At 43.8% G+C, this 24,205-nt stretch overlaps 1 protein-coding gene across 4 annotated transcripts in view; it reads left to right on the top strand.

Annotated features, from left to right (window-relative positions):
• The window catches only part of SH3PXD2A (SH3 and PX domains 2A), a 244,194-nt gene that overhangs the window by 98,829 nt on the left and 121,160 nt on the right, over positions 1-24,205 (top strand). For all 4 annotated transcript variants that reach the window (XM_039708749.1, XM_039708750.1, XM_039708747.1 and 1 more), the window contains exons 4-5: positions 1,084-1,160; positions 9,170-9,261. In XM_039708749.1, coding sequence (XP_039564683.1) covers positions 1,084-1,160; positions 9,170-9,261 — 169 coding nt within the window. The remainder of the gene's footprint in view (positions 1-1,083; positions 1,161-9,169; positions 9,262-24,205) is intronic.

The raw sequence follows: 24,205 nt of genomic DNA, 5'->3' as shown, positions 1-24,205 counted from the left end.
GCAGTGTCTGGGGGAGGCTTAGAGCCTTTGCTACTGGACTGTCAAAGTCTGCCTTTCATTAACCTCTCAGATTGTGTAATCAGATTAAGTCAAAGCCACATATTCAGATTTTGGATCTGATTTGATTTCTTAGTCCAGTTTCTTATCTCACAATCTATGGATGAGTATCTTATTTGCCTGTTGGTGGAAGAAGTTTGGAGCAGGGTGTAGTATAGATGTGGTTTTTTTATAGATATTTCATGGCCTAAATAATGCTGGCAGATACTGTTTGCTTCTACCACAAGGAGAACATACAATTTATTCTTGTCTGATTATATTAAAAGAAATACAGCACAAAAGGAAAAGGGAAGAAAACCACCAAAAAAGGCTATGAAGATATAATCCCTTCTAGCCAAAAAAATACCAACTCTATGACATCCTTGTGTGTGGGGAAACTCAGTTCCTAGATTATTTTGATAAACTTTGTTACAATCAGTTTCACACAAAACCCGGTTGTTTATTTAATCTTAACTGCTTGCAGAAATGTCATCCAGTAAGGACATGGAGGTTATTATTTTTCTTTTAGTTAAAAAAAAAAAAGAGTTTGTTTATTTTTCTTCTGTTATTTGGTTTCTCCATGTAGATTTATAAGGGCTCTGTCACCAACAGTCTTGTATTTGCCTGTGAGCTGGGTGTGTGGTTTGTCTGCCTGGAAGGGCAGGAGCATCCACAGTGGGAGGCAGCTGAGTGGGGAGCAAAAGGAGCCCCGTGATGCTTCCTGCAGCCAGCATGGACATGCCAAAGTGACCCTGGATTGGGAGCAAGTCATAACACAGTGTCAGTCCATTCCAGGATATTGCCATCACTACGAGGGAACCAAAACCTTTTGTGTTACCTAGAGGGTGAAATCTGAACCCCCACTCTGTCCCACGTGTCCCTGGGTCCCCTTCTGGAAGCTCACACAGGCAGGACTGTGGTGGCAGCCATCCAGGTTTCATGCTGACAGCCATGGCTGGAGCCAGGGCTCTCTGCTGGGTGCTGCTGTGCTGTCCCACATGGCAGGTGATGCCCCTAACCCTCCCCTTTCCTGTGTTCTCTCCTCAGGCAAGATCCTGTTCCGGAGGAGCCACGTCCGAGATGTAGCAGTGAAGAGGCTGAAGCCCATCGATGAGTACTGCAGGGTAAGGGCTCTGGGGAGCACAGCCCTCCTGCCTGGGGGCTCAGGGCTCCACCAGTGCTGGCATTTCCCTGCTGGAGGGTGCTGACACCTATCACAGGGAAGGATGGTGCTTCCCAAACACCACCATGACTAACAGGACAGGTGGAGACAGGCTCTTTGCTACCAGGGTCCTCGCAGCATCTTCCCTGGCAAACTTTATGTACTGGTTTGGTGCCTCATTTACTCAGTAAAGGCTCTAAGCTTTGCCTGCCCTAAATGTGGATTTTTATTTCTGCATCAGCCTCAATGATTCAGGAGTTGAGCAGGCAGAGTGGCCGAGCTAAGGTGGTGTTTTCTTCTGTTCTTTGCCTGTCTGTCCCCTGGTGCCACATGGGGGACAGCAGTGGCTGGTGCAGTGCTGAGGGTGGAGCTGTGTCTTCCAGGAGTGCTTCTCCTCATCAGTGAAAGCCTGGAAATTTGTTACTGAACAGAAAAGCTTGACTCTGTTGAGAAGAATATTAAGCCACCTAATATTTTCTTTCTAAACTAGAGTTTATGATTTGATGATAATTAATTCTCTGTCAGTAGAATAAAAGTCGTTTGCTTAGGCAAGTCCTACTTGCTTAGGCAAGTAGGATTCCCAGTTTTTGCAGAGGTATCGAGTCCGTCAGCACATTATTTAAACCCCAGACTTCCTCTCTTATTTCCCTTGAGGTTTTTTTTCCATTTTTAGAAAGTCAGAGGAGCAGGTGGAGGGGGGAAAAAGCATTCCCAAGAACTTCTCCAGTCAGACATTTGCTCATCCAAAATTGGAAGCAGATTGCCAAAGTGCCTGAGGCGTGCTGGGGGTGGTGGTGGCGGTGAAACCCATGCCATCTGCACCCCCGGGGTGAGGAAGCTGCAATTAAAGTCTTCTCTCATGAGATCAGGCTTTCTTGTGTGACAATTAGTCTACTGTCTTCCTGCTAGCTGCCAAATGGCTCTTTCTGAAATAAGCAGGGTCTCAGTGGGTCCCCAGCCGCCCTCCTTCAGACAGGAACTGCCGGCGACAGGAGCAGCCAGGGCTGGCTGATGTCAGGGTTCACCCAGCAGATGCGTGCTGGGGAAAGCAGGGACTTTGTCACCCAGCAGGGAAAGCAGTGACCAGGGGCAGCTGGTTCTCTGGGACCCCATTGTCTGTGTCCCAGACAGACCTGGCCTGACCCAGCCGGGCCTGCTGGGGCTCCACTCGTCATGGCCAAGGGGTGTCTTGTGGCTGATGTCATTGTCACTGTGGTGCTGTGATTCTTGCTTTCCTCACTTCCTTTTATCTCTCTTGGAGAAGTCTTGCTCAGGTCATAGAATCATAGAATGGTTCCACTTTGGTTCAGATCTGCTGCTGCTCAGACGTGGTTGGATACATCCCTGAAGCCAAGCTGTTTACTCAATCCATGCATTGATAGATGCTGCTTTTGTGAGCAGAGACCCTGCAGTGTTAGACTGGCCCAGTTTCCCCCAGCCCAGTGTTTCCTGTCTCCAGCAGCAGCCACAGTGGTTCTCAGCACTGAGTATCACAAACCTTTAGGGAGCTCTCCAGAATACTATTCCAGTGGTCTCTGGCACATATGTTACTTGTGCCTGATGTAGTGTCTTTTTATTTTGTTTGCAGTTTACTGTAATTTGTATTTAATTTGCCTTTGTACCTATTTTCTGCTTTTCTATCCTTCTCCAGTGGATGTTTTGACTCTTAAGAGAATTGTATGGAACTGTAGAGGAAGAACATCATTTTGACAAGTTCAGTCCTACATCTATAAGAGTTCAAAGCTTATGTCCCATGTTACTCCTCAAATGGGTAGGCTGACAAATTAGAAAAAATTAGAGAATTATGCTGGAATGATGTGGGTGAAGCTGATGGAATAAATGTAACGTGGGATAATAAAATGAATAAGCAGAACAATAGACCTCTGTCCCCTGGCATCTGTGTGGCAGCAGAGGGGGAGGCAGGTTCAAATGCAAAGTTCATGGCAATTTTTTTTTGTAAGGTAAGAGTTCTCCATCCATTTCACCTGTCCTGGAAAGCTGAAGCACAAATGGGGGATGCAAATGTTTGACCATTTGTTGTCTTGTTTTTGCAGACTGTCAGTGTGGAAATTTGCATGGCTGAGAAGCAGGTCTCACTCCTGCTGTGTGGAAGTGTTTGTGATTTCTGTGCCAGGAACAGGCAGAGGCTGTCTTAGAGTTTGTGGGGGTACTTGGCAGTAAGGGGAGGTCTGCAGAAGATTCTGTATGAGGGTCATGATCCCTCTGGACCCTAGAGCTTTGACCTCTGTACCCCTCATGCCTGGGTTATTCCAGTGCATTGTAGCAGCTTAGAGAAATGCATCACAGAGGTAACTAGGCCAGTGGTTTTGCTAAGGCTGCAAGAAACTTTGAAGTTGCAATGAAAACTAGAGGAGTGGGATACATGGGAAGATTTCCAGGAGTTTTCTCATCTGTAAACATGAAATTGCAGAGCCTGGATGTCCTTACTGGTAACCTGAGCGAGTTACCAAACAAGCTGTGTTTTGCCAGTAAATGTGTGCTGCCCACTGGAATTAGTCTCTCTGGATGATTTCCCTCTTAACTGTAGGCTTGGAATTAGTTTAGTGTGATTTAAGGTCTTCTGGGCTCATTGGGCCCGATTTTCTAAATTTGTTTAGGAATTTTTGCCAATGTGAAAGAAAGAGCAACTTCATAGAGCTCCCTTCCCGAGGGGCATTTTATTTATGAGGCTTTTAATCTCTCAAACACACCTCTGGTGAGTGTTTGTCCAGTGTGCACCATCCTGTCTTCAGGAAAGACCTTTCAGGTCAGTGGCTCACAAAACTGTCGCTCTGTCCTTTCACAGCCCTCTGGAAAGACTCAGACCAGAATTTGCTGACTTCCATATTTGTGTGTGCTGATCCTAATTGAGGGAAGCATCTCTGTGCAGGGAAGACCTTAAGATGTAACATCCCATTGTCACAAACCTGGATTTGTCACGTGCCTTCATGCTGTCCCATAAGGCTGGGTATGGTTTTAAGTAGAAGCTTAGGGGCTTTTCTGTAGGGAGGCTTGAGTACCCAGATGGACACCACCTAAATAAAAATTAAATGAGCAAGTCACATCAGTGCCAGGAAGTACTTCTATTAATGTTATTCTTTTATTAATGTTCACTATTTCAGAGACCATGCTTCACAAACATCATACCTCCCTCTTGGTCTCTCAGTCCTGCCTCTTTTTCAACGTTTAATCCTTGAACCTGTCAAGAAACGTACACAGGCATTTCTCTCTGTATCTGTTGTACAACTAAACTGGTTTCATTGAAGATGGAATAGCAGTCCTGGTTAAGAATGAGAGTTTAACTGAAATACTTTCAAAATTTATCTGTTGTTAGTGAAATACTTTCAAACTTGAGCTGACATTTTTAATCCATGTTTCAGAATCCCGATGCATTTAGACTGGCTGCAGTAACGAGAGTTAATTTTTTGCAACACTATTCTCAGCACCTGGAGCAGAGCCTTGCTTTCCATTGTGTTATGGTGCTTCCATGCCAGAAGCTCTTCCAATGTTCCAGTTACTTTCAGAACTGCACCCTCTTTCCTCCTTTTCTCAGCTCTTTATTTATTCCCGCTTCTTCTCCAGTCTGAACCATCACCATGCATTCTTCATGCACTTCTCTGCCTGTCAGCGTTTGCCATCCACCATTTCAGTGCTTTAGCTCAACCTTGAGGTTCTCAGCCAAACAGAAGGTGTTTTCATATAGATGAAACAATTTATTTCTTTGTTCTCAGAAATTATTTTAATTGCACCTTCTCCCTGGCTGGGCTCATGACCATTTCCAAACATCTGGGTCTAGTGACTAATGGTAATGAAAAGGATAAACAATTCGAGGAAAAGTAAGGGAGTCATAACTGTGCAGTATTGTGAACTGGCACTGTGTATTTCTGCAGAGCTGGGAATAAACCCACTGGATATTAGGGATTTAAAAGCTGTGCTTCTGAAGTGTCTCTAGAGGCTGTGTGGAGACAATCAATGATTCCCCCCTTCCAGAGCTAGACACCCATGGCAGGGGGTAGACAAAGCACCCTCTGAAGATGCTGCTCTTTTTCTAGCAATGATACAAGTTGATAGACGAGTGTGAGCAGTCTCCCATTTAAGACACATGAAGTTCAGTGTGGTGAATACCATTCTGTGCACATACACACACATGCTGTGCATCTCTACACATACGTATCTCTGCATCAGTTTTTTATAAATGTATCTGCAAAAATGCAACCCACAGCACTCAACACATCATTAGCAGTGCCTGCAGGGTTTTATGCCATGTATTCCATGAAGCCTTTGAGCTGTGATACAGTCCCATGGAGCAGTTTCCAGTCCATGTAACCTTAAGCAATGGACCCCTGCCTGCACTTGGTGCTCTGCTGCCTTTGATTGCTGTGTGTGGCACACAGCAGCTTTCCACAGGTGCTCTCAGAGTAGCTGGCCATCCCCAGCACCCAGGGCTGCCTGCTCACACCCTGCCTGGTGTTACAGCTTTTCAACAGCCTTTTGAGTCACCTGCTCTGCAAGGCTGTAAGCTGTAATATAGAGCCAGACATGATTACAGGCTGGAATGACACATAAAAGCCTATCTCCTGAGGGATGCGTGAGGGCTGAGCAGTGCACGTCCTCCTGTGCATGCCAAGCAAGGAAACATGCTATTAGTGATAGTGCTCGATGCTTCTGCAAGGCTGAGTTCTGCTTGCTGGCTCTTTTTATCTCTCACCTTTCCTGTGCAAGTTCCTTGCTGTTCCTGGATGCTTGCTGTTTGTGGCTGTGTGTGTTTACCTCTGGTTTCCACATCCCCAGAAGAATGTCACTTCCTTGTCCTTTCTCTCCTTTGTCTTTACACTTCTTCCCTTGACCCTGCAGTCCTTCCTTCAGGCTGTTGCAGCTCTGCCCTGGAACTGTCTTGCTGGAAATGCCAGAAGCTTGAATTTTCCCCTTGCAGGGTGACAGTGGTGTCCCTGATCTCCTCAGTGCACTTTTTGTTTGCTCACCAGGATCATGTTGGCTTTGGCTTGTTCATGGGAATGTTGTGTATTTGCTGAAGAGACACTTGTCTCGCTAAGCAGTGTCACTGCTCCCTGCTGCTATTCAGAATTTAAGAAAAGGGTCCTGATTGGTTTTATACCCTTGATTGCACTTTTTTTTACCATTTCTTAGAGTTTATTACCACTTCTTTGGGTTTTGTTCCTTTAAAGAAAAAAAAAAGTAATAATTGACTGGTTTGATTTTACACCTGAGCTTACCAAAAAGCATGCAATGGCAAGTTACTATGGGGTGGATTTCAGTCCATCTCTGTGCACAAGGCTGGAAACTGCAGCATGTTGGGAGATGATTCAGAAGCAGGAGAGCCAGCCCTGCCCCAGGGTGGGAAGGTGGATGGCTGGGTGTGGAAATGACTGGCTGATTTTTATCCACTCCCTGCAAAAGCCTGGAGTCATAGGGGTGCTTTTCAGTTATCCCCCTTTAGCTCAGCAGGACCACAGTGCTGCTGGGGATTTCCAGGCAGCCAAACACTCATTCAGGGGGTTCAGATTTCCAAAAGCTTCCCTCGATTTGGAAATAAAAATCTCCACGGCAGCTTTGCATTCTCCATCACTGAAAACTCAGTCTGTGCTCCAGCTCACTATTGACATCTGGAGCCTGGTTCTTGGGAAGGGGGAGCACCTGTGACCTGTAGGGAAGTGGGGACTCTTTGGGAAGGCCCTGCTGCTCGAGACCCCCCGTGTTGGGTGTAACTCGGGTCTTTGTGTTTCTCTAATAATGATACGTATCATTTGCACTGCTTGCTCTTGCCCCATTGACTGTGCAAGATTGAGCCCTTTGGGATTTCAAAACACACTGTAGATATTGAATATCTGAGCCTCCTAACCTTTCTGCAGATTAGGTAAGTGTTATTGCTCAGCATTGCAAGGGGGTTACTGAAGATATATCCCAGCTGAATTTGATGAAAAGGGGTTAAGTAACCTGCCCTAACCAAAAAGGGTGTGAGCAGTAGAGCCAGTGCTAAATACCAGCTCCATCCACTGTTGGTTAGACAGCATTGCTTTGCTGTCTCTTGCTTGGGGTGCAGATGAATAAATGTTGTTTATGTTAGCCTGTGCTGGTGAGGCATGGCTCTTTCAACATGCTGTGATCATTACTGTTCCTGGGCATTTCCTGACTTCCCAGTGTTATTCCTGGTTTGCCAGCTGGATGCATGTATTTATGTACAGTAGGAAAAAAGGCAGAGCTCACACCTTTGTTACGGTTTTAGACAAGTTTAAACAAACAGAGGTGGAGACCAGGGCATCCTTTGTTCCTGTAAAAGTGCTTGAGCTTTTCTGCTGTTCTGTTTCATCCTGCCTTAGTGCAGCAGCCAGCGGTGCTTACCCTGGCACTTGGATCCACCAAGCTGTTGCCCAGCTTCTGCATCTGATGCTGCTTCCTTTGCAAGGCGTCTTTTTCAGCTCTGTAGTGCAACTCCACATGACCAAAGGCCAAAGCCTCATTTCTCATAGGCCTAGTGATACCAAATGGATTTTCCTAATGTCCTTATAACATCCCTTCACAAAAGAAAGGAGAGCTGTAGGTGTGGAAGCATTTGAATTTATGAACACCTCAAAACAAGACCAAATCATCTATTACTGGACACTACAGTTTCACAGCATTTTTTCCAACTCTTTTCCTTCACATCCCCAAGCAAATGTGGTCTTGGAAACAAATCTGGCCACTTCTAAAGCCTGGTTAAAAACAGCTGTGCTGGTAACCAACTGCCCTGTCCTGCCTTTGTGCTTTGGTTGGACCTTCTGGTGTGTCTGACCAAGATCAGTCAGATGTCTCATGGTTAATATAACCTGTTCACCCTAATGCATCTTCATTTAGTTCTGGTGCAATTTTTCATCCATCTTTCAAGATTGTTTGTCCTACTTTCAACTAGGAGAAGAGCCAGACAATCTCATTTTGTCAAACAGGTTTACAGGAACTCTAAGAAGCTTGGTCTATATTTAACCTGTGGCCTATTTTCAGCATAACATAGCGCAGGAGGAGGTGAAGTCCAGCCTCTTTTCCTCTCCTGCTTGTCATTTCTGGAGGCAGTCTCCCAGTCATGTCACTGAGGGCTGCTGCCCCAGCTCTGTGGGCTGGGTACAGCTCTTTAACATCTTTTGGCATGATAAAGCTCTAGACTCTGAACAGCAAATTCACAGCATGTTTCTGCCTTGTGTGCTTGTCTTATTTTAGGTCTTATTTTCCAGTACACTTCAACAGAATGTGGTTGATGCCCACACTGCACGTAGCTATTGCTGAATGTGACAAGTGCCATGTCCCTTTGGGAGGCAAGTGCACAGACACTGTTAGCCAGGATGTGCTGTGCAACCTTCTTCATGCAGAAAAAGCCTCTCTGTGTTTTGGTTGGATTTGATTTGTTTTTCTCAGACACTTAACCAAACTTCCTTTCTTGTTAATTTAGGAGCAAATTGTTGTTTGGTTTGGTTTGGTTATGGGGTTTTTTTAGAGAACTCTGCTTTTTGTGTGGACAGCTTAATGGAAGGCTTTATGGAGCACATTAATCTGTTGTCTGAGTGGGTGTTGAATTTGTGTGCATTGACACAGAGCTGTAAACCCTAACCTCAGTGTTTGAGGTGCTGTGCAAGCCTGTGTCACAGACTGTCCCAGCCATTGAGCACTTATCTGTGCAGTGTCATGGTTTTGCTCTTATGGACCAGACTCTGCTTTTGAGCACATGGCAAAATAAATTACATTGGCTGATTCTAAGAACTGTTGCTTGTCTGAATTAATTGCTTCCTACCTGACATTTGCAGTCAAGGCTTGCTATTTCCTTTCTTCTCAGGTAAGTAGCAAGGTGTGCTGCTGTTCTTGAGCATTCTTTTCCCCCTGCCAGGACTGTTTTGCCTCCTCATGCTTGGCAGTTTAGATGTTTGAGGCCGTGTTTCAAACTTGGCTTATGTCTAAGTGCTTCTCTCTCTCTGTTTTGTTTTGCAGGCACTGGTTCGGCTTCCTCCCCACATTTCACAGTGTGATGAAGTCTTCAGGTTCTTCGAGGCTCGCCCAGAAGACCTCAACCCTCCAAAAGAGTAAGTGTTGTGATGGTTTTCCAGTGCTGCTCAGTACAATTTGATTAGCTGGAAGGAAAAGGTCATTTGTTATCATTACTGCTGTAGACGTGGGAACAGATTTTGTAGCTTTCAAGTACTACCTAGAAAATGCCCAGCAGTTACACACAACCCCTTTGGGTGAGTGGAGGACAGGGAAGTCAAGCAACCCTCAGACACAATTTTCAGCCATTCTCCACCCACCTTTGCATTGTTTCTTGCTCATGGTTCTAATGAGGGAACCTCCCCTGGTTGGTAGGTTTTACCTGATAGCTATCACCAAAGAGTCATTTAGTTCCCAAAAAGCATTGGCTCAGTAGCAGGGGGAAATCCTGCCAGTAAGCACTTGGCTCATAATTACCAGCTGCTTCTTTAAATGTACTCCTGCCCAGAGATACTTAGTTATCGGTAGGGAGCAAGATTGTGGTCCAGATCCAAAATTGTCTCTGGAGAGTCTATTCTTTCTAAGCAGGAAGCCAAGAAAAGGAGGAGGGAAAGAGTTCCCATTAAACACGAGACAGAATTGTAGCCTTTACATTGGAGCAGACAGGCTGATTCATGCGGATGCACTTAGGGTCCATAGGACTCATTTATCCAGGGAAAGCATTGGCAGGAGGGTATTTACAAGCAGCAGTGCTGCCTTGCACGGTATTTCCTTTTCTCTTTCATCCCAAACAGGATATATTTTATTGTACTCTGCAATAAGATTTTGATTTGGTCCCATTATGTTTTGTGCTGCTTTGTTGCATGATTTGAAACCTGATTGCAGGCTGTGTTACTGTAATTTGCTTTCTCCCGTGTTTGCACAGCCCACTGGATAAGGGGAAATGGATGCAAAGCTTATGTGTTTTGGGCACTTTACCACATTCAAACCTGTAGTTATTGGAAAGATTTGTATTGGCTTCAGCTGTCTGCTCCCATGCTGGTGAAAAAGAGAGAAGGACCTTTGCAATTTGATTTCCCAGACTTTGTTCCTTGGACATGCATGGGTTTGTACAAGGAGATGTGTTAACATGTGTGCTAAAGAAAACACTACTAGCATCACTGAGAGCAAAGTCTGTTTTTTGTTTCATGAATGAAGGAAAGAGCAGTTTTAAATCAAAAGTCTGGATAAAGAGCTGGTTTTTTTATTTTCTATCTAGCCTTGGTTCAGGAAAATGTCTGGTGAGAATAAATATAGTTTCTTGTTCATTGTTAAACACATACTGCAAACTTAGAAAACATTGCAGCAAAATAAGCCTGTTCCACTCTGAGACCTGCTGATTATCACAGTTTCTATTTAGGGTCTGCAAGTAGGTTTGCAAAGGTTGCTTGATCCCACAACACCCTATTTGCGATGCAAAGACACATCCCCGTGTGCCAGGCACAAACAGACACCCCAAACAGGAGCTAGGTCCCAAGAATTATGGAAGAGTTCACATGGAGGATCTCAAATGGAGGTTATGAGTCTGCTTGAAACTCCTGTCTGCTTTCTGTACTGATGCAGAGACTACAGCACCTCTGCAAGGCAGGGGCCTGGGACCCAGGCCCACCCCCAGGTGTACACTAACCATTATGGTTTGCATCCCTTGTCCCTACTCAAAGTTGTAGAGGGCCTGCTTGACAGCCTTGCAAGAATTTTCAAGTTATCCCTTCACTCCCCTCTGGAAAAACAAAAAAGACTAAATGTTCTCAGCCCAAGCCTTGCATCCTATTCCAACCTAGTAATAAGTGTGATTTATTTCCCTGGAAAATGTAGAGCAATAACCTGATTAAATCTCACTTCACTAATGTCTGCAAGACATTAATCTAGCTGGGTTTAAACAAATCCTACCTCATCTTCTGTAAGCAAACAGATCTTAGGGAAGGTGTCTAAGGTTTCTGCTGGGAGTGCTTCACAAAAGATGTATTGTTGAAACTGAAGATTAGTCTCTACAAAAAGATGATGTAAAAGCCAACGGAAACATCTTAGTGTTTTTCTTCTGTGAACTGAGGGGGAAGGGAGGAGATCTGAGGCTCACTGGACCACTGTGTAGGGTCTGGGGGAAGGACACCTCCAGGGCGATTCTGAACCTCAGCAGGCACTGCAGGAAGGAGCATGATTCCAGAGAAATCCCTGTGTATTCCCTTGTTTTCTTACTCTGCCAAGCCCCTCTAGAAACACTGAGCCAGTGGTGCCCAAGCCCTGTGAATTCAGTCTTCCCTGGACCTCATGGTTCATCATTCCTCTCACTGGAGGTAGGGCTGTAGCCTGGAGGCATCATCTAGACTATCCTAATTATGTTATCTATTTCTTCAGCTGCTTCTTTTAGCCATCAGCACAGAGGTGGTTTGAATGTTGATCTGTCAGCATAGACACTGGCATTCAGCTTGCTGGGTTAAAGAACAATAAGCAAGTGACTCGGCCACCAAGGGGCAGAGAACAGAATTGCTTGTGCTGCCTTCTGGTCTCCTCTCTGTGCACAATGAGATGATCTTTAGTTTCATATTGATCTGCTCAGGTTTTTTTTTTTTTCTGCAGCAGCTTGGCCTCATAAGACAAAGCCTGACCTAGGGTTTAATTAACTAACTAATTTTCAGGAGTGTAACCTTAATCCCATGGGTATTTGGGTTGTTGAACCCAGAGAGTCTATTGAGTTATTGCATGTCAGTGGCTGAACCTGTGCTTCCAGACAGAAATACATGAAAGCTTAAACGTTGAGGGAGGAGACACAAAAATGCCTAGCTTACCTTGCAGCTGGGATGTGCAGAGAGGTATCCATGCCTTTAATTGCTGAGCCATGGCTTGCAATGGTGCACTAATCTATCTAGCACTGCATTAATTCAGCCACAAAGCCGAGCTCTTCGCTTCTGTTCCTATTGTCCTGAAAGACATCAGAATTCCCCTGTAGCTCCTTGGGCACTTTTACAAATGTGTTGCTGGCTTCTTCCCTACAACCCTTCACCTGCCCTGCCCTTGCCTGCTCCCTGCTTCTTTGTGCAGTCCTGTCCAGGCTGTGCCATGTTTGGCTCGCTGGCTGCTCCTTATGGAGTCATTTCCTACTGCTGTCTGCTCCAGCACGCAGTCCAGCTGCAGTGAAAGCTGGGCTTTCCCCATGCTCTCAGAATCTGGCCAATTTGTGCAGTTGAATTCACAGCTTAGGTTTTCTCTTTCCTGCTTTGGTGATGGTCCAGGCTTTCCAGTCCTGTGACAGTAGGCAGAAGGTATTTCTTCCAGCCCATTAAATCTCTCCCGGGTACAGCAGCTCACAGGCAGAGAGCTGGAGAGATGTCTCAAGAAATCTCAGCATTTGTAGTGGCTGACAGTCTCCTCCAAGCCTGCTCCTGCTGGTGGAGATAGCTCCAGGCCAGATAGCTCCCAACAGCAGATTTCCTTCATGTGGCATGGGACAGACCATAGGAGGACACTAAATTTGTGTGTGGAATGGTGTGGGAGCATTCTCAGGCTGTTCCACATGGTGAAAGCATGGCTTTTGCAAGGGAGCAGTGATGTGCCAGGCAGGGTTGGGAGCTCCAGTGACAGAGTTCCCAGGGCAGCTGTCTGATGCTCTCGCTCCACCCCTGGGATAGCTGCAGGGAAAGCAAGCTTCAAACCATCAGCCCTGCTACAGCAGGAGCAGTTCTCAGCTGTTTCCAATATGTGACATTTTAGTGTTTGGGCAAACACCTCTGTCTGTAGGCACATGGCTGGGCTTGTGTCCTTTACCATGCCCCCAGTGTAAGGGACAGATCCTGCACTGCCATGGGAAAAGATACTGTGAGGTAAGAAGGAAGTGTGTTTTTATTTATCCTTTGCTCTAAGTAAACACCATGTCACTAAAAAACCATTCATTTACTGGATACTTCTGTTAATAATTATAATTACTGATAAATAAACCAGACATAGATTAATTTCAGATTCTGCTGGGGATTTAAATTCAAGGCTGAGGTCAGGCCAGGGCTCACAGTCAACAAACAAAATCTCAGAAACCAATTTTTTAAATGATTCTATTTTACTAGAAAAAACAGAAATACCAAAAAAGTAGGATTAATCAGTTAGACATTGCATATGGTTTACTGGTCTTAAGGCTTTTTTGCAGTGAATTTCAAAATATCACAGCCAGACCGCTCTTGTGAGAGTTTGTTTTTTCTTTGTGTCTAGATCCAGTCTAAAGAGAGGATCAAGAGCCAAGAATTCAGTTCTCCAATACTTCCCTCTATAGAAATGCATGCAGTCTCAAACAAAATTTCTGTTTAAACCACCATTAAAAATATTATCAGCCAAATTTAAAGCAGTGTTCAGTATCTGAGAATAATTTTCCTGTGAGAATCATAAAACAATTTTCAAACTATATGCAAATCCAGAAAAGTTAGGGAACTTCTAGATATATGACATATTATGAGGGTTCATGCAGAAAGTGGAGTTAAGGCTGAAGGTGCCTTTACTAAAGAACAGAAATGCTCTGTTGTGGTCTGTAGCCAGGAGCTTTACTGATCATATCTCTATCAAATAAATATTGGCGTAACACTCGGATGCTGTGATGCCAGGCAGCCACTGTAAAATGGAAGCTGGATTCTCATCTTATTCTTCATATATTACAAATTTCTGATAAGGATGCTGAACAGAAATAGCCAGGGTAATGGAGGGACTGTGTTAAGGAAGCTGCTTTAGTTTATGAGTATATTGGTGCTAAAGCACAGCTCCCTAATACACTATTTTCTATCCATAAGCATAAGTGTGTCTATATATAGTTATTTCTGTTTCCCAGATCTGCTCTGTAATAACAATTCAATTACCTGTTGGTAGAGGAGGAAACTTTTCATGTGCAAAATATCTGTATTTTTTCTGATTTGTTTGATATTATGAAAATATTTTCTCTTATATTTCATCCCTTATATTCCATTGCTTATATTTCACTTATATTTTATCACTTTTGAATTGTGTTTCTCCACTGGGGAACACATTGGACAGCTGAGTTTCTGAGCAGAAGTGCTATGAGGAAAAGCTGGCATTCTTTTTTTTTGTGATTGCTCTTTCTTACAGGACTTGCAGTTCAGATAATTTCCACATCATTTAGGAATGCTCAGCACCAGTTGATGACAATGGGCGTTAGAGTCTGAGCTTGGCACTGTTACTGTGACTGGGCAATGCACACATTTTGTTTGGAAAATCTGTTCCACTTGAGAAAGGCAGAATGGAAATTAATTTCCCTAAGAAATGCAAAATCAGAAAAAAGATAGCAGTTTTATTTTTCTTTGATTTTTTTTTTACCTGGAAAGTAAATTATGAAACACAGCGTGGGAAAAGTTCTGATTAAAGATTGTGATGGGATAAGTTAGTTAAAACCCAGTATCTTGAAGGGAAGAAAAATTTAATATTCTCAAAGAATTATTTATTCACTGAGGTTTAGATAGCTAAGGATGCAATAATGTGTTGGGGCTGCTGTTGCCAAGAGCCTTGCTTGGCCACTCCTGATTAGTCACCCAGCTCTCACTGATTTCACTGGGAATTAGGTACCACAGCTCTTTGAGCATCTCCAGTGTAATAGAGCATCTGTGTTTATTTTCTGAAATATGCTTGGTTTAGGGCTGTATTTATTAATAATATTTGGCTCAGCACCTAAATTTGTGGAAAAAAATGTCTCTCTGGCTTGTAGCTCTCAGAAGTGCTTTACAGTGTCCTGCTCACGGCGTGGGGCTGTCACAATCTGTGGCTGAGAGGTCAGGCAGCCCAGGAGCAGAGGAGGAAAGTGTGGCCAGCCCCCAGCTGTGCCCTGAGAGCAGGAGCTCAGTGTCTGGGCCATGGTCAGGTGAGGCTGGGGTTCCCCCTGTGTGTGCTGCCTTTCATCAGTGCTCCTGATCTCTGGAAGGCTTGGAGATCGTTATCTTAACTAAACCAAGCCAACGCAGGAATGGAAAAAAGGAAATAACAGATTCATTACTCCTTCTCTTCTTTAGTTTCACATGGGGTTTTCCCTTTTGTTTGTAGCATATAAATTGATTTGGACTGGAATATCAAATGGAGGGTATTGAAATTTGCTACTGGCTGCAGCATTGGTGATGCCAGCAAATAACTCAGCCTTCCTGAGAAAAGACTGATTTTTTTTTTTGCCACTCTTTCAGAAAATGAAAAAAGAAATTATGTAGATAAATATAAAATAATAAACCTGAGGGAAAATGGAAAGCATGCTAAATGAGATATGTTCAGCAACCAGAAAAAAAAAAACTTACAGAAAAATGGCAGCTGGAGCAACATGAGCTTTTATCCCTTGCCTTGGGTATCACAATTGGGTTGGCTCATGCTTTTAGGCCTGACTGTGAAAGGACACAGAGCTGAGAGGAGCAAAGACAATTTAATGTACTGACACTTGGCACTGGCAGCCAAGTGTACAGAAATAGCTTTTGCCTGGATTGGTTATGAGCAGGCTGCAGGGTTTAAAAGTGGGATGCTGTCATGAGCACAGGATGGATTAAGAATAAACAGACTTACTCGAAATTCATCAGTATGAGAATGAGATTAGAGCTCTGCCAACACCCAGCAGCTTCAGCAGTGGCACTGGACACTGCCTTGCTGGGGTGAAACACAAGAGAGTGTCAGTGCTAGTTAAAGTTCACTGTTTATGAGCACAAATTCAAAAAAAAAAAATTCTTTCACTGTAGAAGAGTTGTGACTCAGTAGTATTTTGAGATGCAGAGATGTTGCCTTTAGAAAAACTAAGTGCCAAACCTGTTGGCTCAAGATCTTTTTCCTGTCCAGTAATTTTACTCATGTCCTAAAGGAGCAATCGCTGCTGGTAATTTGCCAATGCCTATTTTGTAGATTAGAAAGTAATAGTTTGCTTACTGTTTAACTTAAACCATAAAATGTCTTCTTTCTGGAGAAGCTGAGTGGTTAATCCAGGGCACTGGGAAATTTCCTCCTTACTGTCTCACTGATTTATTTTGTGATGTTGGAAAGGCCTCTTACATCTCCTCGCTCTGTCTGCAGAATGATTGCAGTTTAGGTTTCAGAGATTTGCTAAGAGGATTTGATTCTGGTAAGGAAACCCCATTCTTTCCATAATACAGTTTTAGAGGTGAGCAGTTACAAAAATAATTTGTTTTTAAAAATCATCACTCAACATTGGAAGAAACGTTACTTCCAAAATCAGTCAGGAAAGCTTGTTCTGCTGGTGCTCCTAGATGCAAAACCAGTTAGAAAGTCAAAACAATTTATTTGTAAATATATTTATAGTAAATAAATAGTAATATATAGTAAATTTATTTGTTTATGGCAGTGGGGGAAACCTGGCCTAATGAGGCAGGATTGGATCAGAACCAAAATAACTGGATTCAGAGATTATCAAATTTGTGGTTAAGGATTTGAGGTGCCAGTTATCCTTGAGCACACACTTCTAGAGAGGTTTGGCTCAGTGCCACGGGATCCTCTGGAGTTCTCTGTTTAAAGGCAGGTGATGCTTGGTTTGCAGCCCGCAGGGTTGAATTGCCCGTGCTGAAAGACACAAAAGAGATCTTTATCTTCATACAGAAGAGAAGTGTCTGGTCCTCATGTTCTTTGTGGATAAGCCTGGAACTGAGGAGAGGACCAGGGATGGGGACTTCCTTCTCTTATCTGGGTTTCTTGCTCTGGTGAGCCCCTGCTGGCAGGTTAATTGCACACTGTCACCATTGACTCATCACCTGCCAGGCAGGAGGAGCTGGGGTGGAGTTTTCTATTCACTAACATGACAGAGTTGAGTATAGCCTGTCTTGTCCTCTGTGTGTCACATCTCTGGAAAGCAAGAATAGGCAGCTTATGTTGCAGGTATGATTATATCACAGAGAAGAACACAGCCTGTCATTGCTGTGTTTATAATATGATTGCACTATTGTTTAGTGAAAATCTTTCACCCTGAAGAGTAGGGCACTAGGGCAGACTTGCTTAGTGGGGTGGCTGCTGCCAGGGTGATAAGTTATCCCCCAGTAGTGCCTGGGGTCAGATGGGATTTTTCAGTGGTCTGCTCTTTCTGTTGTTGATTGCTGTATAATTTTGACATTGCTTGTCTGGAGAGTCTGTTTTTAGCACTGTTGAGGATCAGTAGCCTCACTGCTTATAAAAGTCCCATGTACACATGCCTAGTGTGACCCTATGTGTGATTTTGAACTGTTTGGGGGCAAGGTAAGGCATCCCATTACATTTGGTAGGATTTTATCAGGCTGCACTATATGTGACAAGGAAAGGCGTTGCTTACAATGTATTTTAGTGCTGTTGACCACACCAGACCAGGTGGAGTTGAAATCTCACATTTATTTAAGGTGAATCATTGCTGTCTGAACACTGGTAAGCAGAGGTGATGTTTCTCAGTAAACAGGACTTTGGGAGTCTCTGGCACTGCCCATTTCATCCAGCAGATGCCTCTGAAGAGAGAGGAGGAAGCCTTAGCAATCAAAGGGTGCTGAACAACAAGTAAAGCAAGTCCTGTCTCTCTGGAGAGCTGCTGCCTCTCCTGCATTTTGTTCAGATGAGAACTAGGTTTTGGTTCTGGCTTGGTTGATTCATATTGTTATTTTTCAGTGTACCTGTCTTTACCTGTTCAAAGAGTTTGTGCTAGAAATCCATTCCATTACACACACGGGGCTCAGTGTTTTGTGTCTGTCACAGAGATTTGTGTTCAGCTCCCAAGGTAGAAATCTTGTTTACAACAGGCCTGGGAAAAAACCCAACTTCTGTGCCACTAGGGAGCCATCCCCTGGAGTGCTGCACATGTCCCAGGTGATCTCTTCTGCTCTGCTTCTGCCTCTTGAGAAATGGGGTACCTTTAGGACTCTGTGTATATAAAAAATACCAGACCTCAAGTGGCTCTGGCTGAAGGAGACACAGTGATCTATTAGTAGATTCATTTCCACCCTTTCCATCTTCCTGACTGGTCTGCTGCTGACTGTCTTTCATGCTTGCTGTTCCCAGAAACACAAGCAGAGGATCAAATAACAATGTGTTTTGACTCTAAACTCTGGAATGACTTATCATGTTATCAAAGCTTTTGATTTAATTGAAATTTCACAGATAACCCTAGACCTGCTTTTAAGTGCAGACTCAAGAGGCAGTGGGAATTCAATTAACCACCCCCCTCCCCCCATCACACTACCACCTCTCCTTTAATGCTTGCATCTTGTTGGGGAGTTTTATGGAAGGGATTTGCTACTGCTTATCTCCAGCTAGAGCTGTGTTTCTGGGTTCAAAGATACCCTTTGTTTTTGGGCCTCTTTTTTTTTCCAGTTATGCAGAGTTGGATTGGAATGACCCTGCTGACAGTAATGGACAATTTGAGACTGACAATGATGTAAGGATTGCAGAATTTGCTGTGTTAGAAGTAGAATTCTTTCCTTGTTTCCTTGTTCATCTCTTAAAACAATTGGCCTAAGCTCAGGAAGATGTTCATTTAAACAGACCTTAGATATATAGTGAATAGAGGATTGACTGTGGCTTTGCAATACTTTAGTATAATCTAATAAATGCTGGTTATTTGCTGGATTCTTGCAAGCTGTATTTCTTCCCAGCTCCAAGGAGTTTTAATAGCCACTCCAGTAATGCTGACTGCAGTGCACTGTGGTGAACCTCAGAACATTGTGTATGTCTGATTACATTTGCTTTCAATTACAGTCTTGGGGGTTTGAAAAATCAGAGCAGCTCAGGCTCGTTTGGGAATCACCACAAAAAATCACCAGTAACCTGAGATAGTTAGAACTTGAAAGTATAAAGGAAGAACAGCATGTTGAATGTTGGGGACCAAAAAAGTATATTTTGCTTTATGAGAAGTCAACCATGGAAACAACTGTAGGATTAGAACAGCTGGGGCACCATATCTAAAAGATAAACCTTTTCCTTTCCCATCCAAGCATGCCAGGAGTGAAGTGTGAGTGACTCATGCCAGACACAGTGTTCATCAGAGGCCTGAAGTTCTCCTGGTGCACTAATGAATTAGCAGTGCTGCTGTCTCTGCTGCTTCCCATTGGAGAGATTGCTGGTCCTTTTCCTAAGGATTAGAAGGAAATCCTTACCAACAATCCTGACCAAAATCATAATTTCTTTCTAGGGAAGCAGCATAGTTCTGGAGGATGCTAAAATTTCAAAATGCACTGTTTTATGGAGATGTCAATTATCCTCTAAATCTAACTAAAAGAGGAGTTTTCTTTTCATGAGAACATTTAACCAAAAATGAACCTCTCAGTTCCTGTTGAAATTGGTCCCAAATCCCTGAAATCAAATAGTTTTCATTGGCCCTACCGAGGAGCAGGATGGCTGTGGAGTGAACAAACATGTATGGAGACATCTGGCAGACAGCTCTGCAGGTGACCCCTTCTGCAGTGGTGCCCAGACCTCTGGGTTGGAGCTTGATCTTTCTCTGGCAGTCCTGAGGTGTGTCTGGTGCTGCCTACATAATTCCTCAATTCTTCCAGCAGGACAGCATCAGCCACGTGCAGGATCCCTTTCTCCTGTGCCAGCATCTGGCAAGAGGAAAATGAACTCATGAATGCATTAAAGTGTGAGCCCTGGTGCAACCCTTGGTTGGGGCATTGAGAATATTTGGGAAGTAAAGGAGGAGCACAAAAGGTTTTGCTGTGAAAAAGCCCAGCCACAGCACTGTGACACTGGCAGTGAATTTTCACCCCAAGTGAGGAGAATTAGTTCAGCTGTTCAGAACACAGGAGCAGAAAGTGGGGTGTAAGGCTGTCATCAACCCCTGAAAGTAAGGGCAAATGTAAAATGAGTAGTAGCTGGGGCAGCTTTTACTCTTGTAGTGGGAACTGGTACACCTTGCCAATGTTCTGCATTTCTTCCTACAAGATGGGGCATTTTAGCAACACAGCTCCTAAATTTGGGTGGCACAAGAGTAAGAGAACTGAGCACTTTCTGTGGTCCCAATGACAACGTTCTTCAGCTTGCACATAATCTCTGCAGTCCCCACAGCTGGTGACCTGGATGCTGAGGCATCTTGCAGGGTCTGGCTTAGTTCCTTCAGCTCCACACATCTCTCTGCAGTGAAGCAAAGGGCCAGGAACGTTGCACACAGCTGTAAACTCTTGCGGGGAGAGGTCAGTGGGCAGCTCTCCTATTGTTTGTCTCCATGCACAAAGCCGGGCTCTGTGGGACGGGCGCCTGAGGAGTTGCGCAGTTCGCGATGCTCCCGATGCATCAGTGTCATCCCCTGGGGGAGGAGCAGCCCCGGGCCCGAGCTGCACAGGCCATCCCAGCTAATGAGAGGCTTTTCTTGCCAGCCCTGATAAATAAGCTTCTGTTAGCGTTCATTGTTGCCGTGCTCAGGCTCCTCTGGGTGTTCAGGAGGGGGTTGTGTTACAGATGCTTGGCAGAGGGAGGACAGGGTGACCTGTGCTGGCGAGTGAGAGAGCTCCAAAGGTGAGCCTGGGTTTTAATGAGAGGCAGACATTCAGCAGATGAGCAGAAAGCCTTGAATCCCTTCAATAAAGTAGTATGTCAGAGTGAGGAGTTGCAAGTAGGAGTTCTGAGGAGAAGGGAGATAAAAGGAGGCTTTCAGGCAGGAGAGAGGATTACTGCTTTTTCCAGATGTAGAATTTGCATTTGGAGAAGGAGGACAGCCAAAAGGCCAGGCTGATGAAGGATGCTTTGTGGTGCTTCCAGCCTGTGAAAAAAATGCAGTTCTTTGAAAGTTATGTGCTTTTGGATTGTTAGGCAAGGGATGAAATAGGCATCATAGGAGCAGTCCCTTTCCCCCTCTTCCTATGGAAGGCTGGTCTCCAGTGATTTATATAATTAGTACTCTTTTTTCTTCCTTTTTTTGCCTGCTTTTTCTTAAGGCTTTTTTTTTTTTTTAATACAGTCTTGGCTCAATCATTCAGCATCCTCATAAATCAGAAAATTTTGTCCTTGCAGATTCTTGACAAGTAGTTTATATTTAATTTTTTTGTGGACAGGCATATAAACTACTGAGCCCTGGTTTATTGCCCAATGCATCCTGATCTCTGGCAGGATAAGCAGTGTTTGAGAGAAGATTGAACTAATATCAGCAAACAGAGAATTTTGGGCTTTAACAAACAAACGTTGCTTTCTGACATGATTTTGTCTATCCGAATATATGCTCAGAAAATCTCTGGTCTTATCTCCACTTCAGATTCATTCAGCTCAGATATACTCACATGCCATGTAAGTAGAATATGTTATGATCAGTTTCAGAGAGGACTTACCCAAAACAGACAAAAATAAACCCATTTAACAGCTTAGAGCTCTAGTGGTCCTGTGCAAGTTTCTGGAAAAAGTTTTGCCAGTCATGTCTGTTTCTTCTTTTAAGGCTTTATTTTCAAAACATCAAAGCAAATTCCTGATTGTGAATGAAGTAGGACACAGCCCAACAGAGACACATGTCAAAAACATTTCACCTCGAGAGTGATGCAGCTAGATAACATTAAACTTGCTGTCAGCCTCATCCCCAGAGCAGCCTCCTCCTCCCCCAGACATTAATGCACATGGGTAGTTTTCTACACAGTAACTGTATTGAATTCAACAGGAGCACACATGCACCCAGAGTTATTTGTGTGTGTATGCATGTGTATGTTTGTTTGATGGGAATAAAAGTTCTGGAGAGGTTTGGGATACAAAGGAGGTTCATTCATCAGTAGCCCCCTCTACAAATCATGTTAATTCCTTTTTCATGCCTGGAGATGGGCAGGTATGGAGTATGTCCACACAGGCTTTAGGACACAACAATTTTAAGTGGAATAAGTCATCAGCTTACAAGGGCGGAGGGTAGGTAACATCTACTCATGAAGACTCCTAAACACACATATCACAAAACAGGAGAAAGGCTTAATTGGCCTGCTCATTTAGAGGTTTGATATAGCAAATAATTTGTGTGAGCCCTGGATGCTGTTTTTATGCATTTATTTTTACAGCCTTTTAATTTAAAAAATTCCAAAACCCAACTAAGAAGGTCATGAAAGCAACTAGATATGTATCTTCATCTGTATCCTTGAGGGGGCCTTTTAATTCCGTAGCTGTAAAATCAGTGAAGCATCAATACAGTCTCCATAAGGGAAAGCAGCCTCTCTGAGAGAAAGCAATAGGCACGAGGCTGTGTGGAGCACCTTTGTCTGGCCGAGCTTGCTGCAACATCCTGTCAGATACCATTTCCACTGTGGTCTGTTCACTTCAGCCAGCGCTTGCTCCGTGAGCACAGGGAATTCATCCATCAAACAGGGCTTGGCAGGTCTCATTCCAGTATAATGGACTAGGTCATTGGAAGGTGTCTAGTGTGTGTTGTAGACAATTTGCTTATTGTCTCCTATTCTAGAAATGTACCTAAATCTTTTACATGACATTTTTACATTGTGCTTTGTTCTTATCTCTTGCTTTCGTTTTGCTTTCTTACCTGACTGCTTTATCCCTGACTGCATCAGCTTCTCTGCCTCATGCTGGCATATCTTTTCTTGTGTCATTTTTAGCTGTCTCTGTTTTGGTTTGGGGTTTGGTTTTTTTTCCTCCTTACCCTTACATCCCTTGGATATTGTTTTCTTCTTTCTCAATATGTTCTGTGCTGTTTCTCCCAGCACTGCGACACTTCTATTTGTCCCACTGGTACTCTGTTCATTGCTTTTATTTGCTCTCTGATGTATTTCTTCTATCACTTTCTCCCTTCACTATATCTTTTCATCCCCAATACCACATAGGAGATAACAGAGAGATGACAGAAGATACACAAGTTGCCTTATTGCTGGGTTAGCTGTCTGCATAGAGTACAGCCAGGATGAGCTAGTCTGGAGCTGGAACAGAAACTGGGAGCAAACCCTCTGCCACCCTCATATGTGTTAGTGGCCCTGATAACTGACCCTTAGCAGTGTGGGGACACCTACTCTTTTGCCTTGCTAAGGAGGGAGAATCTCTTGCATCTCTTAGGGAGAAAAGGAGAAGTAATGGAAAACTAACTTGGCAGAAATAAAATCACCAAGTTTTTTTTTCTGTTTGGTAACCTGTAATTTTTGTAGAAGTTGTCTCTGTGGTCTGCCAAACAGAAATTCATCATCACCAGCCTGGAGTTCCTCGGTAATTAATCTTCTGTGGTGGATAAAGCAGGCTGGATTTTCAGTCTGCAGGCATGGAGAGCTGTGAGCTAACCTGCAGCACTGCTGAACCTTTTCTCTCTCCCCTACTTCTCCATTTTCCCATGACCTTAGGAAAAAAAAAAAAAAAAGAGAAATCCCCACTTCATAGCTCTTTTTTTTAACTAAATCACACTTTATGGAACACAGTTTTAATGCTGTATGGTGCGTGTTTAATGATGTCCATATGGGTTTGTGGGTACAGGAATTAAATACATAACGGTTCACGATGACATAACACGGAAATGCAACTCCCGCAGTGCTGGTGTGTAGGCTGTAAAGGGTTATTAATAAAAATGAAGGTTTTAAATAGAAAACAAGCTTAGCAGCACCGTTTTGGCCTCAGGCCCATCTCTGAGTGATGGAAAAAAAAAAGAGACTGGAATATATGGTCTTTCCTCAATACATGAAAATAAATACATTTTACCACCATCCCCTGCTAAACATTTCAGAGAGAAAGCTGCAGGCCTGATGCATGGCATCTCTCTTCAATCAGAGCCTGAGCTCAGGGAGGTCTGGAGGAGATATTTCAGCAGGGTGCAGGACACATCAAACAAATACTAAAGGGGAGATTGATGCCTTAGATTATTAAAAAGGGGTAAGGCCACAATGTTTTGATTGGCACAACCTTTCAACAGTTGGACATTAGTATTTCAGGAGAGCAAACCATTCTGTTTGTGGGTGAGCCAGGAAAATAACAACTCACACAGTTTGGGGGGATGACCTCAAGGAAATCCCATCCTGTCTTGTAACCAGAGTTGCTGGATCAGTTAGCCAAGGAAATGACATAATATGCCTATTAATATTAGAGACAAAGAAAAGCAAGTTTACTTTTCTGTGTTCAGCCTTGTTCTCTCTG

The sequence above is a fragment of the Passer montanus genome, unplaced genomic scaffold, assembly GCF_014805655.1.
Source record: "Passer montanus isolate IOZ18808 unplaced genomic scaffold, ASM1480565v1 scaffold21, whole genome shotgun sequence".
NCBI classification, from domain to species: Eukaryota; Metazoa; Chordata; class Aves; order Passeriformes; family Passeridae; genus Passer; species Passer montanus.
This window is presented reverse-complemented; position numbering and strand designations above follow the sequence as displayed.